General features: G+C 42.2%; 3 protein-coding genes across 4 annotated transcripts in view; 1 reads left to right on the top strand and 2 right to left on the bottom strand.

The window, feature by feature from the left end:
• The first annotated feature begins 718 nt into the window (after nt 1-718).
• On the top strand, nt 719-5,139 carry lost (methenyltetrahydrofolate synthase domain-containing protein lost). The gene is made up of 6 exons (XM_020942779.2): nt 719-1,048; nt 2,311-2,481; nt 2,546-3,261; nt 3,319-3,387; nt 3,452-3,671; nt 3,731-5,139. Exons 1-6 carry the CDS (start codon nt 961-963, stop codon nt 4,126-4,128), a joined length of 1,662 nt encoding a protein of 553 aa, XP_020798438.1. The 5' UTR covers nt 719-960; the 3' UTR covers nt 4,129-5,139.
• A 6-nt stretch (nt 5,140-5,145) lies between these two features.
• The window catches only part of LOC110176432 (serine/threonine-protein kinase 32A), a 41,563-nt gene continuing 33,829 nt past the window's right edge, over nt 5,146-12,879 (bottom strand). For both annotated transcript variants that reach the window (XM_086840160.1, XM_086840159.1), the window contains exons 2-9: nt 9,041-9,291; nt 8,277-8,332; nt 8,050-8,215; nt 7,416-7,486; nt 7,221-7,347; nt 6,402-6,527; nt 6,094-6,275; nt 5,146-6,031 (exon numbers count right to left, since the gene is read on the bottom strand). In XM_086840160.1, the coding sequence (XP_086696286.1) occupies nt 5,447-6,031; nt 6,094-6,275; nt 6,402-6,527; nt 7,221-7,347; nt 7,416-7,486; nt 8,050-8,215; nt 8,277-8,332; nt 9,041-9,095 (1,368 nt within the window). In that variant the 5' untranslated portion in view covers nt 9,096-9,291 and the 3' untranslated portion in view covers nt 5,146-5,446. The remainder of the gene's footprint in view (nt 6,032-6,093; nt 6,276-6,401; nt 6,528-7,220; nt 7,348-7,415; nt 7,487-8,049; nt 8,216-8,276; nt 8,333-9,040; nt 9,292-12,879) is intronic.
• Nucleotides 8,312-8,966, bottom strand: LOC147642629 (uncharacterized). The gene has a single exon (XM_086840161.1). It carries the CDS (start codon nt 8,841-8,843, stop codon nt 8,361-8,363), a length of 483 nt encoding a protein of 160 aa, XP_086696287.1. The 5' UTR covers nt 8,844-8,966; the 3' UTR covers nt 8,312-8,360.

The following is a 12,879-nucleotide window of genomic DNA, read 5'->3' as shown; positions in this document are numbered from 1 at the left end:
ATTTTCTTTTTTAAAACTAGATCGTAATTACGGACGAAAAAAGTTTCAGAAAACTTAGAGCGAACCCTTTCACCCATTGTAATCAAGTAATTAGAAATGTTGTCCCTTTACGTTGATAAACAAAGTTCTGCACCTCTTTTTTATATTATAATATAATTCGGATTGGGTCTATTATCCCGATGTCGCCATCATGTATATGTATATTGCCTAGCTATTGCTATACATTTCGTAAGCAAAAGTGACTCGTAAAATTTCTATTTTCCTTCGGACTCAATGGGGTTTTTTGCGTTTTCCTTACGTCAGATCATTACGTTTTCTTCACGTCATTTACGTTTTTCTAATACTGATGTCCTAACCTATACATTTCTATGTATAATTATCGTATATAATATATAATGAAGGCTAGAGCTAGTAAGAAATATCATAAGCTTTCATTTTTTCTAATATGCAAAATACAGCCTGAACTAAGTTAACGAGCAACTGTGCTACTTTAAGAGGTGCCAAAACGAGGTGCCTTTTGCTCCTTTGCGGCGAATAAATCATTTAATAGTATTCTCCTTTGCGGCGAATAAATCAATTAATAGTATTCCAATATCTTATCATTTCGAATTAATTTTTTAGTTAAATTTATAAAGTTTACAACAAACAACTGGCTTCTACTGTCAGTGTGACCATTTCGCGCCATTCTTCAATTTATCTTATGTTAGCACCAAGCTTTACCTTTTCTTAATCCGATTTCGATACCGATAGCCGATATATTTCCCATCTCTATGATACTAATCGAATGCGATATCGCCTCGTCCCCACCTCTAGGAAACGTGGTTTGTTGGAAGCACCCGAAAAAGTTTGACGTTGCTTTGAAATCTGTAATCTATAACTTGTGTCAACCAGCGAGGAAAAAAATTGTTGAGAAGAAAACTAGAAGACAGTTTGGTACACAGCTTATAAACGCGACAAACGATGGAAAATCAAAGCAACGCAGCTCCCGCTGCCGCCGCCGAGACCGCGGAGAATGGCGCAAACACCGCGCAGGAGGTGTCATCGACAAGTAAGTTTTTCTCGACGAGGGGGCAGTAGAGCAGAATCTTGCAAGAATTGCGCGAGTGTGCGAATGTTATCATAAATGTTCTGCGCCGCGTTCCGCGGTGCAACGCACTATTCGTACATATTTCGAATCGGGATCAAGGGCAAAATCGCAGCTGGCTACCTTCGGGAATTCGGTTTCTCATTCCCCTTTGCATACGGCCATTTAACGAAGTGTGAGTGCACAAATTTGTCAAAATTCCGCCATATTTTTTCCTAGTGGACTCTAGCTGTAAATAAGAGTTGTCAAAGTGCCGGAACTTCAAAGCAGCAAAGTAGTTGCGAAATGGCAATGGGGAAGGAAGAAAAAAGTACAGCTAAGTGGAAACCAAGACCAGCGGCAAGAACAACAACAACAACTGTGTGTATACATGCCCGCTTTTTCTTGTCGGTCGCCGATCCACGGTTGTGTTGTTGACATTAATTACGTCATCGAGGCATTCTTATGCTGAAAACGGCCAAGCCGACAGCAGCAATTACATAGCGGCCGCAAATAGTGCGATATGAATCATTTTCGGCGGCCATTTCGGTTGCTCTTGGCCGAATTTGAGTGATTTCGTGCTGGTTCTGTGTCATTCCTTGCACGGCGTTCTCTACGCCCCTCTCCCGCTGCTGCACACAAGCGCACACACACATCACACCACTCCACCTCCCATGCATACATATTTAATTGAGAAATTCGCGTTTTGATGCGCTCATCGCTGAGAAATGTTTTGTGCGTGTGTGCTTGTGCGAGTGTGAGTTCCGGAGCGTTGCCAACTTATTGGCCATGCGTTAATATCGAAATTCATATGGTTTTGAAGTGATTTTTTTCTGTTATTTCTCGAAAGTGCGCCCGCAATGAACGCTAGTTTTGTTGGTAATAGTAATTTTTGTTCGGATATGCACACAGACACACCTGGGTGATTTGCAGAATTCGCACAGGTGGCAACCCTGGCAACTGTTTTTCATTCAGATTTTTTTCTGTGATGACAGAGGCCCGGCGTTTGCAAGTGTTTGTTTAGGCTAAATTGTTGCTATCTGATAGCTAGGCGTGGAAACCGGTTTATCAGCCGCTGTATCACCTCTAGTCCGGCAAATAACTGGCGTGATAACACGGGTTCACTGCAGGCTCCGGCGATAAGAAGCGCTCGCTGCTGGTTCTGTCACTGACGCTTTTGTGCCGGTCAGCAGATTCCATTTCCAGCTACCAGTACTAATGCCATCGCGCTTCTTGTCACCCCACAGCTCAACCCATAGAGCCCACAAAGCGCTCGCTGCGCGTGCAGACCTGGAAAAAGATCCAAGAGGGCAAGGTCGGCATTGGATTTCACAACATATTCAACCGGATTCCGGCGTTTCTCGATGCCGAAAAGGCTGCTTCACTCCTGGCCAACGAGGAGGAGTTCAAGAAAGCACGTAAGTGTCTCAAAAGGCGGTAGCATAGTGTCCGGTCTTGGTTCTTACCCCTTCCATCCCGCAGAGCACATCAAGGTAAACATCGATCGCGCCTTGCATGACTTCAAGGAGCTGGCTCTGCTCGCCGACAAGTCGGTCTACTTGCCCAGCACTCGTGATTCTTCTGCGCTTTGCCTCAAGGTCGATGTGGCTGCAGATGCCACCGAGGAGCAGAAGAAGGAGGCTCTGCGCGTTCAGGACATCCAGAAGTTCCGTACGGAAATCGGATTGGACAGCGGCCTGAAGCTGGACATCGTTGTGATTGGTTCTGTAGTGGTGTCACGCGATGGCTACCGCATCGGCCGCGGCAATGGTTTTGCCGATCTGGACATCGGCCTGCTCATTGAGCTAGGTGCCATCACACCGCAGACAGTTATTGCCACGATAGTGCATGACCTGCAGGTGGTGGACTCGCTGCCCGTTGAACTGTTCCAGAAATACGATACGCCAGTGGACATTATTGTGACACCCACCGAGGTTATTCGTGTCGCCAAGCGTTTGCCGCGTCCCAATGGCGTCTTCTGGGAACTATTGTCTGAGCGTCGCCTGAAAATCTTGCCTGTTCTGCAGCAGCTTAAGGAACGCGAGGAGAAGTCGGGCAAGTCAATAGCCTTGAAAGAGGAGGACACCGACGTTGAGCAGCATCAGAACAACAGGCGCCGCCGTGGGCCCGTGCGTCGTCGCTTCCAACGAGGAAACCCAGGACGCACCACCTCGCAGACTGACAACGAACATCAGGGCGTGAGTGTAATATTCTCTAGGAAAGGGCTTGCGAGTTAACTCTTGACTTAATTACAGGAAGCCGCACAGAAACGCACGCCCCGCCGCAAGGGTCGTGTTGTCAATCGTCGCAGACGCCCAACAAAGGTTGGTAGCCTCAAAAGGAATACAAATACTGAGTTGTTAATTATGAAATATTGGTCCTTTGCAGTCTGAGGGCGAACAGTCTGGAGTGGAGGGAGGTGCGAAGAGTGAGGATCGTAAGTTTGATGAGAGTGCCGCTGGCGAGCGTCGTCCGAAGAAGAACAAGAACCGCGGACCGCGTGATTTCTGCATTAAATTGACAAATTTGACACGCGACATTCGCGTCAAGGACCTGAAGTCGGAGCTCCGCAAACGTGAATGCAATCCGATGTCGATTACATGGAAGGGTAAGGAAAACTAAACCGGGTTTCGAAGCATTTGCTAACTAATAGTATTTACTTGGTAGGTCACTTTGGCAAGTGCTTCTTGTACTTTGGAAATCGTAACGGTACGCCCAGCACCCAGGACGACGTTGATAAGGTGTTGAAGTCACTGAACGATCTCTCGCTAACCATCACCACCGGTGGAGAGTCGACCCCAGCTGCCGCCACTGCCGCCGGCACTGAGGGTGAAGTCGTCGTGAAAACTGAGCCGACCGAGTCTGCGGCGCCAGTGCAGACAAAGACGATCAACGTCAATGTCGAGTTGATCAAGTTTGGCGCTAAGAAGAATACCAACTCCACTGGCGTCAACGCCGAGGAGGCTGCCGGCGATGCGCACAACGGAGGTGAGGCCGATGCCGTTGGTGGCGGAGACGTGGGCGGTGGCGCACGCATCGAATCTGTGGACACAACCACAGTATAGTATGACTCCGCTTTTGGCGCAGCCACTGAACGGTTGCGGCGGATCTCCGCCGGCAGCGAAACGTTTGGAGTTCAACGAAAAAAAGTAACATTTTGTTTAGAGAAAATCGAAAAATATCAAACAAAAAATGAATAGAAAACGAACTCCGGACACAACAAACAAACACACAAAACTCACACTCAACATACAACATGCAACACTTCATAACATACAAACTAAACACATGCTCATACGTTTCAGCTTGTAGTTTCTTCTTCTCCTTCATTATTTCTAACAAGCTAAAAAGAGCAAAAGCAACTATTTCTAACGTGAACACACACAGACCATTGACGCTTTTTCAAAACAATTGCATTTGTTTTTGCCTGAGAAAAACAAAACGAGAGTTCGTTTTCATCTTAATTGAAATGATTGGAGAAATACTCGTTCCACAAACGCAGAGTGGAACATCATTTCTATCTACAACATAAATAACACACTTTAACACTTAACTTTTCGCGGCTTTTCATAGTCCCAAGTGATGAGTTATTAGGGACCCCTTCCTAAATACTTCTCATTTTGATTTCACACCTACCTCGGCACCAAGATCCAGTGCACCGCCCCCTATCATGCAGTTGAGCTGCATCCGATAGCGCGGTCATCTCGGGTAGGGTTCGTGTAATATTCTTAAATTGTAATATTAGTCGCAAAAGCCCAAATAAATACGAAAAAGAATTGTGAATACGACAAAATGAATTAACACACTATTAACACGTTGCATTTTCGCTAAGAGAATTATAAAAAAAAGGATCGTAGTTTGGTTCGAGTTGGCCCTATATTCACCGCAAACACCAATACACCCTTTAATAATTATATTTTAACAAGAGATCAACAGAACCATGAAATCAACAACAATTATACAATGCAGAACATAATTATTTACTCTTTTTTATACAATGAAAAGGCATTACAAACAAAAAATGTGAAACATGAATGAAATATAACTTGAAATAAAAACTTCAAAAAAAATCGAAACCCTTGTGCGCAGTGCCATTTTTAAGTTTATTATTCATATTTCAACTAACGTCTAACAATATGTACAAAGATGCTTAGCTTAGGTCTTAGTTGTTGCTCAATTGAAATATCCTAAAGGATATCAAATTTTATTCAGTGTTCATATATATATCTATATATATACACGTACAAAGATGAAATTCAGCGGAGCTCGAAAAATAGGTTCTGGTTCTCTGTATGGATGGATAGGTGCAATGGCGGGGGATTTTGTGCACTCTGAAACCTGATGCGTGCTATGGCGCTCGCTCTTGGGTTTGAGATTATAACATTACTTCTGAATGGGGCTTGTGGCCTTGTCCAGCATGCTGCTCGCTTTCCTGGGACTAACCGTTAGGGAGGTTGCTCCGGCGGACTGTGGTGACGGTGTGCGATCTATGAACTCAATGCTGTCGCTTTTCGATTGGGATGCCATGGACGCTTCCGCTGCCACCTGAACAATGGAGGGGGCGGGCTTCTCCTGAATGGGCGCCAGGCTATTGACTATAGAGTTGGCCATGGCCAGCTCCAGTTCGCGCTGCCAGTCATTTTCCTTCTGCTCCATGGCCTTGCGCTTGAGCTCCTTGTAGCGGTTGTAGACGATGAATTCCTTGACCAAGGTAGTCTCAGGATCACTGTCGCGTTGCGCAGACCTCTGCTTGGCCAGACGCTTCTTCTTCTTGTGCAACGGTCTCGTCTCCACGATCATCTCCTCCAGCTCCAGACAGGGATCACAGTTAAGGTGGTCTTCGGGTGGCTTGAACAGTGGCTTTATCTTTTTATCGAGCACCTGCTGGAAGTCGATGTTGCGCAGCAGCGGCGTTTGATGCAGCTCCTGTTTTGTGCTGATCCTGGCCCCGGGATACGTCGAGAGTAACTGAAAGCGCAAAGGACACACGTGAATCCTCGGTAACTAGACTAATTCATTGTCAAGTCAACCTTCTGCAGCAGATCGATAAATTGGCTGCTCCAGTAGCGGGGATAGTGCACGGGCGTGTTCAGTATGTTCTTGATTTCTGCCAACGGCGTGTTTGAGTGTACCACAAAGGGTCGGTTGTTGCACCGCATCTCATAAGCCACAACGCCGAGGGACCACCAGTCCACTGGATAGCTGTAACCGGCTATAACGAAATTGAGACAACAGTCAGGACACAGGAAGCAGTCAATTGCCCACATCCGAGACCCATCGCCCATCCGCCAGCAAAGCTCCATGTTGGTTTAATTTCGTTTCCTGCCGGCCAACTCACCCACTTCGTCCAGAGCGCATAGAAACACCTCGGGCGCCATATACGGCTTCGTCCCTGACATGCTGCAGGCCAGGGCATCCTTTTGCAACCTCGTTGCAATATTAAAATCAGTCAAGTGAGCGTGTCCTGAAATTAATTTGATGTTAGGGGATAGTGACGCATGAGTTTGGTTATTTTAATTGCATTTTGTTGTGGCGACCTTGCCGGAGCGAATAATTGCTTTTTACAAACAACTGATCAAATTAAACATCCTACACCCTAGGCAATAAAAATTGGAATACATTGAAGTAGGCTTAGAAAGCACTATGTAAGAACAGTTATAGTTAGTTGGAATTGTATCTTGGCCAAGTATATGAAGAGATCCCTAAACAGTAAAGCTTTAATTAAAAACTTGTACGACAAGTTGTTCCATGTACATTTCCCTAGGACATCCAATTTTGAATTTAAGTAAAAGCAGAACTATGGATAAAAGCAGACGAAATTTCTGTTTTTTACAATTCTCGAGTTGTGCAAATGAATTCCCCATCTTAGGCAATTCCATTAGCCCCTGTCCTTTGAGCTTGACAGGCATATCCTGTCTGGTTGATTCACAACGACGGGGCTGCTGGAAGGCAAATGAATAAATTGTGCTTAGGAGCTGTTCGGGAATACACCTGTGCACAGGAAATGGGCTCACGAAGTTGTGTACGACAACGAAATCAATAAATGGCAATGGGGCACTGAAATATTATTATGTGGCATGCTACGCCACCGAACGCCATTCGGCCCACTCGACAGCCTGCCAACTGGGAAGGCGTAGTTTACCTCCCAAACACTTACCAGCATCGTCCAATAGGATATTATCAGGCTTGATGTCCCTGTGGACCACTCTCTGCGTCTGCAGGTACTCCAGGGCACTGCCCAGCTCGCACACTAATAAGGCCACACTCTGCTCGGAGAACTCCACCTGAAAATCATTGGGAGATGGGGAAATCATAAAGGAGTACGCGGAGAAGTTATCGATGGTAGACTTACCCTGTTCTGTAAGTGATATCTTAAGTCGCCGCCAGTCAACAGGTCGCAGACCATGAATAAATCCTCCTCATCTGGGAAGGGAATGAGAGGTATGTATATAGATATATATTTGAATTTACCGGTACCGGCATCAAAAGAAATGCACAGAGTTAATTTGCATTTTGATTGCCAATCAGCAACAGCATCAGACGGATAGAAAAGGTGAGAACGAAGGCGGGAGATGGCGAGCAACAGGAGTCGCACAAAGCTTCCACAGGTAGCTCTCTCGGCTTATTTGCATATATGTACACATCTGCATACCTTTAAGAATATAGCATACATTCATACAAGACGACACATGTGTACGCAAAACATTTGAGTGGACAAGGTTAGACAGGTAAAAGGTATCTCGATCTCTTGAGTTTATTAAATATTTAGATATTAAAAATATAAAACTATCTTGAAATATTTTTAAATTTCCTTACAGGAAGAAAGAAAACTTTTTTTATGTAAGGATCAAATCGTTTTGTATGAAAGATTTTTCAAGCCGTGGCAACGCTGCGTATGAGTGATTTAAGGTTCATCCCAATTGTATTAAAGGTACTGCGAGATTTTGGCCAGTCTATTTCTCTGTCGTGGTTTTGCGGCCACTTACCCTGGAACGAGAACCACAAATTGACGAGAAACGGATGCTCTAAGGAGGATAGCAGCTCCACCTCCTTGATGACCCCGCCAAGGGCTCCACGCAGTTCGCAGGCGGAACGACTGACATATTTCATGGCGTATAGGATGCCGCTGTCGCGCTTTTGGACGATGCAGACCTGATTGAAGAGCCACGTCGTTAATAGAGACTACTTCCGAATATGTTTTACATGAACCTACCTTGCCAAAGCTGCCCTTGCCTATGGCGCGCAGAATTTGAAAGTGGTCGAAATTGACTGAAAAGGTAAGAGAGTCGAGAGATGTTTACAGTTTCCCTAGTTTCCACTGAGCACCCACACAGCCGTGGTCGGTGTGGCTAGGATGGAGCAGCATATAGCCCATGGCGGGTGCATTGCCTGCCCATATGGACTTCGGGAGAATCTGCTGCAACTGATGGCGCTGACATGGACTCATGTAGAATGGCGGCAGGGGGTCCACTTGAAGAAGCCATAGACTGGGAAACCTCAAGCCTACTAGCGCCTCGAAGTGCTCTTTATCAAGATAGCTGACTTTCAACTCCTTTAGGCGCCGACTGGCACTTGTCAGGAGAAACTGAAAGTCGTCTACGTCCAGGGGCCTCTCCAGCAGGTTCAGCGTTATCCTTATCAGTCGGCGTCGCCAGATGATGCCCAGCAGTAGGCGGCAGCGCTCATAGCTTTGAAGCATGGCAATCTGGTCGGGAAGTTCCAGGAGCTCCAGGATTCGCAACAGGCTCAGATCGTCCAGCTGCTCCATATTCCCTCCCATCACGTCCTCGGCTTGTCTCGCCCCTGTCGTGTGTGTGTGTGTGTGTATGTGGAAACGTGATATGGAAATTTTTTACAGTTCCTATTGCCCCCACCCGCTCCCGGCTACTGACGTTGTTTTTGCGTTCGTCCCAGGCGGCAATTACCCAAACCCATATTGACATCCAGTTCCTGCTTCCACACATCGCCCACACTTACCGTCGTCGTCGGCGAGCAGACTCGCGTCGGATCTGCTCGATGTGTTGGCGCCCATGCTGCTACATCAATGGGTTGGACCGACCTCGTTCCACTGCTCCCGCCTGGGGCCTCCAGTTGTCCAGATGGCGTCCAATTGGTCTCTCTACCGACGGTCTCTGCCTCAGGTGCTTGTGTTGATGTTTGCTCGTTGTCCCGACTGACTGCACAAGTACGTATACGTACTTCCTGGTGTTGTTACAAATTGGATTCACCTGAAACGAGGGGCTAAGTTGTAGATTGATTGGGCGGCAGAGATACGACACGGTAGAGCAACGACAAGTGATGCCCGGCAGGAAAAGGAGACAGCAATTGCCACAGAGTGGAAATTACTTTGTACAACACTGAGGTTTAAAGAAGGTTAAAATAAATCCTCAAGGCTGTACATATCTTGTTATGTTTATGTTTGCTCCTCAAGCCTAATTCTTAAAACAAAACCTTTCGTTTTCATGGGAAATGTTCGCTCATCATATATCTAAAAGAAATATTGTTTTATTAAAAAACGGTATTTTAATACCCTTATCAGGTATTATGATATTAGTGCTATAAAAACTAACCCAGAAAAGCTTTTCGAATTAAAATTAATGTAATTTTGACTTAATTATGGTGTATGAAAAACTTTGATTTATAAAAAAAATTGTCTGTTTTTATACCTTTTTGCAGAGTATAGCTTCAGTCAGAAGATTAAAACGCAGTGAAGGAGTCATTTCCGACCCAGAGCCAAACAATCATTAATTTTAATTAGGAAAGCTGTTCTATGCTAGTTTTTAGTAGATTTACAAAGCTGCGTACTCAGTTTTTTATACCCTTGCAGGGTATTATAATTTCAGTCAGAAGTTTGCAACGCAGTGAAGGAGGCACCTCCGACTCTATAAAGTATATATATTCTTGATCAGGATCAACAGCCGAGTCGATCTTAAATAATCTGAGTTTTTCAAACATCATAATTAAGCCAAATTAGCATTAATTTTGATTCGGAAACCTTTTCTGTGCAAGTTTTTAAAGCACCAACAAATCTGCATACTGCGTTTGTTGATGCTGTTATAGGTTTCTGACTAAAATTATAAAAACCCGCAAAAAGGTATAAAAACGGACAATTTTTCCGAAAAATCATAGTTTAAAAAAACTCATAACTAAGCCAAACAATCATTAATTTTAATTAGGAAAGCTGTTCTATGCTAGTTTTTAGTAGATTAACAAAGCTGCGTACTCAGTTTTCAAATTTAAAAAATTCAATTTTTTGTCAAATTTTGGCAATTTTAATGATGTAACCCCTTATCAAATTTTCAATTTTCGGAAAAATGTCAAAAATTTATTTTTCGACCGGACATGGCTAGAACGACTGGGCTGTTGATGCTGATCAAGAATATATATGGTTTATAGGGTCGGAAATGACTCTTTCACTGCGTTTTAATCTTCTGACTGAAGCTATACTCTGCAAAAAGGTATAAAAACAGACAATATTCTTAAATAATCTGTGTTTTCCAAACATCATAATTAAGCCAAATTAGCATTAATTTTGATTCGGACACCTTTTCTGTGCAAGTTTTTAAGGCACCAACAAATCTGCATACTGCGGTTGTTGATGCTGTTATAGGTTTCTGACTAAAATTATAAAAACCCGCAAAAAGGTATAAAAACGGACCATTTTTCCGAAAAATCATAGTTTAAAAAAACTCATAACTAAGCCAAACAATCATTAATTTTAATTAGGAAAGCTGTTCTATGCTAGTTTTTAGTAGATTAACAAAGCTGCGTACTCAGTTTTCAAATTTAAAAAATTCAATTTTTTGTCAAATTTTACCAATTTTAATGATGTAACCCCTTATCAAATTTTCAATTTTCGGAAAAATGTCAAAAATTTATTTTTCGACCGGACATGGCAAGAACGACTGGGCTGTTGATGCTGATCAAGAATATATATGGTTTATAGGGTCGGAAATGACTCCTTCACTGCGTTTTAATCTTCTGACTGAAGCTATACTCTGCAAAAAGGTATAAAAACAGACAATTTTCTTAAATAATCTGAGTTTTCCAAACATCATAATTAAGCCAAATTAGCATTAATTTTGATTCGGAAACCTTTTCTGTGCAAGTTTTTAAAGCACCAACAAATCTGCATACTGCGGTTGTTGATGCTGTTATAGGTTTCTGACTAAAATTATAAAAACCCGCAAAAAGGTATTAAATGACATTTTTCAAAAATTGGTTTAAAAACTCATAACTAAGCCAAAAACATTGAATTTTAATTATGAAAGCTGTTCTAAACTAGATTTTTCGTAGATTAAAAAGCTGCGTACCAGTTTTTATACCTTTAAAAATTGCGGGTTTTTATAATTTTAGTCAGAAACCTTTAACAGCATTAACAACCGCAGTATGCAGATTTGTTGGTGCTTTAAAAACTTGCACAGAAAAGGTTTCCGAATCAAAATTAATGCTAATTTGGCTTAATTATGATGTTTGGAAAACATAGATTTATATTAAGAATACTTGTCTGTTTTTATACCTTTTTGCAGAGTATAGCTTCAGTCAGAAGATTAAAAACAGCAGTGTTAAAGAGTCATTTCCGACCCTATAAACCATATATATTCTTGATCAGCATCAACAGCCCAATCGTTCTAGCCATGTCCGGTCGAAAAATAAATTTTTGACATTTTTCCGAAAATTGAAAATTTGATAAGGGGTTACATCATTAAAATTGCCAAAATTTGACAAAAAATTGAATTTTTTAAATTTGAAAACTGAGTACGCAGCTTTGTTAATCTATTAAAAACTAGCATAGAACAGCTTTCCAATTAAAATTAATGATTGTTTGGCTTAGTTATGAGTTTTTTTAAACTATGATTTTTCGGAAAAATGGTCCGTTTTTATACCTTTTTGCGGGTTTTTATAATTTTAGTCAGAAACCTATAACAGCATCAACAAACGCAGTATGCAGATTTGTTGGTGCTTTAAAAACTTGCACAGAAAAGGTTTCCGAATCAAAATTAATGCTAATTTGGCTTAATTATGATGTTTGGAAAACTCAGATTATTTAAGAAAATTGTCTGTTTTTATACCTTTTTGCAGAGTATAGCTTCAGTCAGAAGATTAAAACGCAGTGAAGGAGTCATTTCCGACCCTATAAACCATATATATTCTTGATCAGCATCAACAGCCCAGTCGTTCTTGCCATGTCCGGTCGAAAAATAAATTTTTGACATTTTTCCGAAAATTGAAAATTTGATAAGGGGTTACATCATTAAAATTGCCAAAATTTGACAAAAAATTGAATTTTTTAAATTTGAAAACTGAGTACGCAGCTTTGTTAATCTACTAAAAACTAGCATAGAACAGCTTTCCTAATTAAAATTAATGATTGTTTGGCTTAGTTATGAGTTTTTTTAAATTATGATTTTTCGGAAAAATGCTCCGTTTTTATACCTTTTTGCGGGTTTTTATAATTTTAGTCAGAAACCTATAACAGCATCAACAAACGCAGTATGCAGATTTGTTGGTGCTTTAAAAACTTGCACAGAAAAGGTTTCCGAATCAAAATTAATGCTAATTTGGCTTAATTATGATGTTTGGAAAACTCAGATTATTTAAGAAAATTGTCTGTTTTTATACCTTTTTGCAGAGTATAGCTTCAGTCAGAAGATTAAAACGCAGTGAAGGAGTCATTTCCGACCCTATAAACCATATATATTCTTGATCAGCATCAACAGCCCAGTCGTTCTTGCCATGTCCGGTCGAAAAATAAATTTTTGACATTTTTCCGAAAATTGAAAATTTGATAAGGGGTTACATCATTAAAATTGCCA

This window comes from Drosophila serrata, unplaced genomic scaffold (assembly GCF_035046125.1).
Source record: "Drosophila serrata isolate PLE 108 unplaced genomic scaffold, ASM3504612v1 contig_382, whole genome shotgun sequence".
Lineage (NCBI taxonomy): Eukaryota > Metazoa > Arthropoda > Insecta > Diptera > Drosophilidae > Drosophila > Drosophila serrata.
Note: the sequence above shows the minus strand (reverse complement) of the source record. Positions and strands in the feature narration are given on the sequence as shown.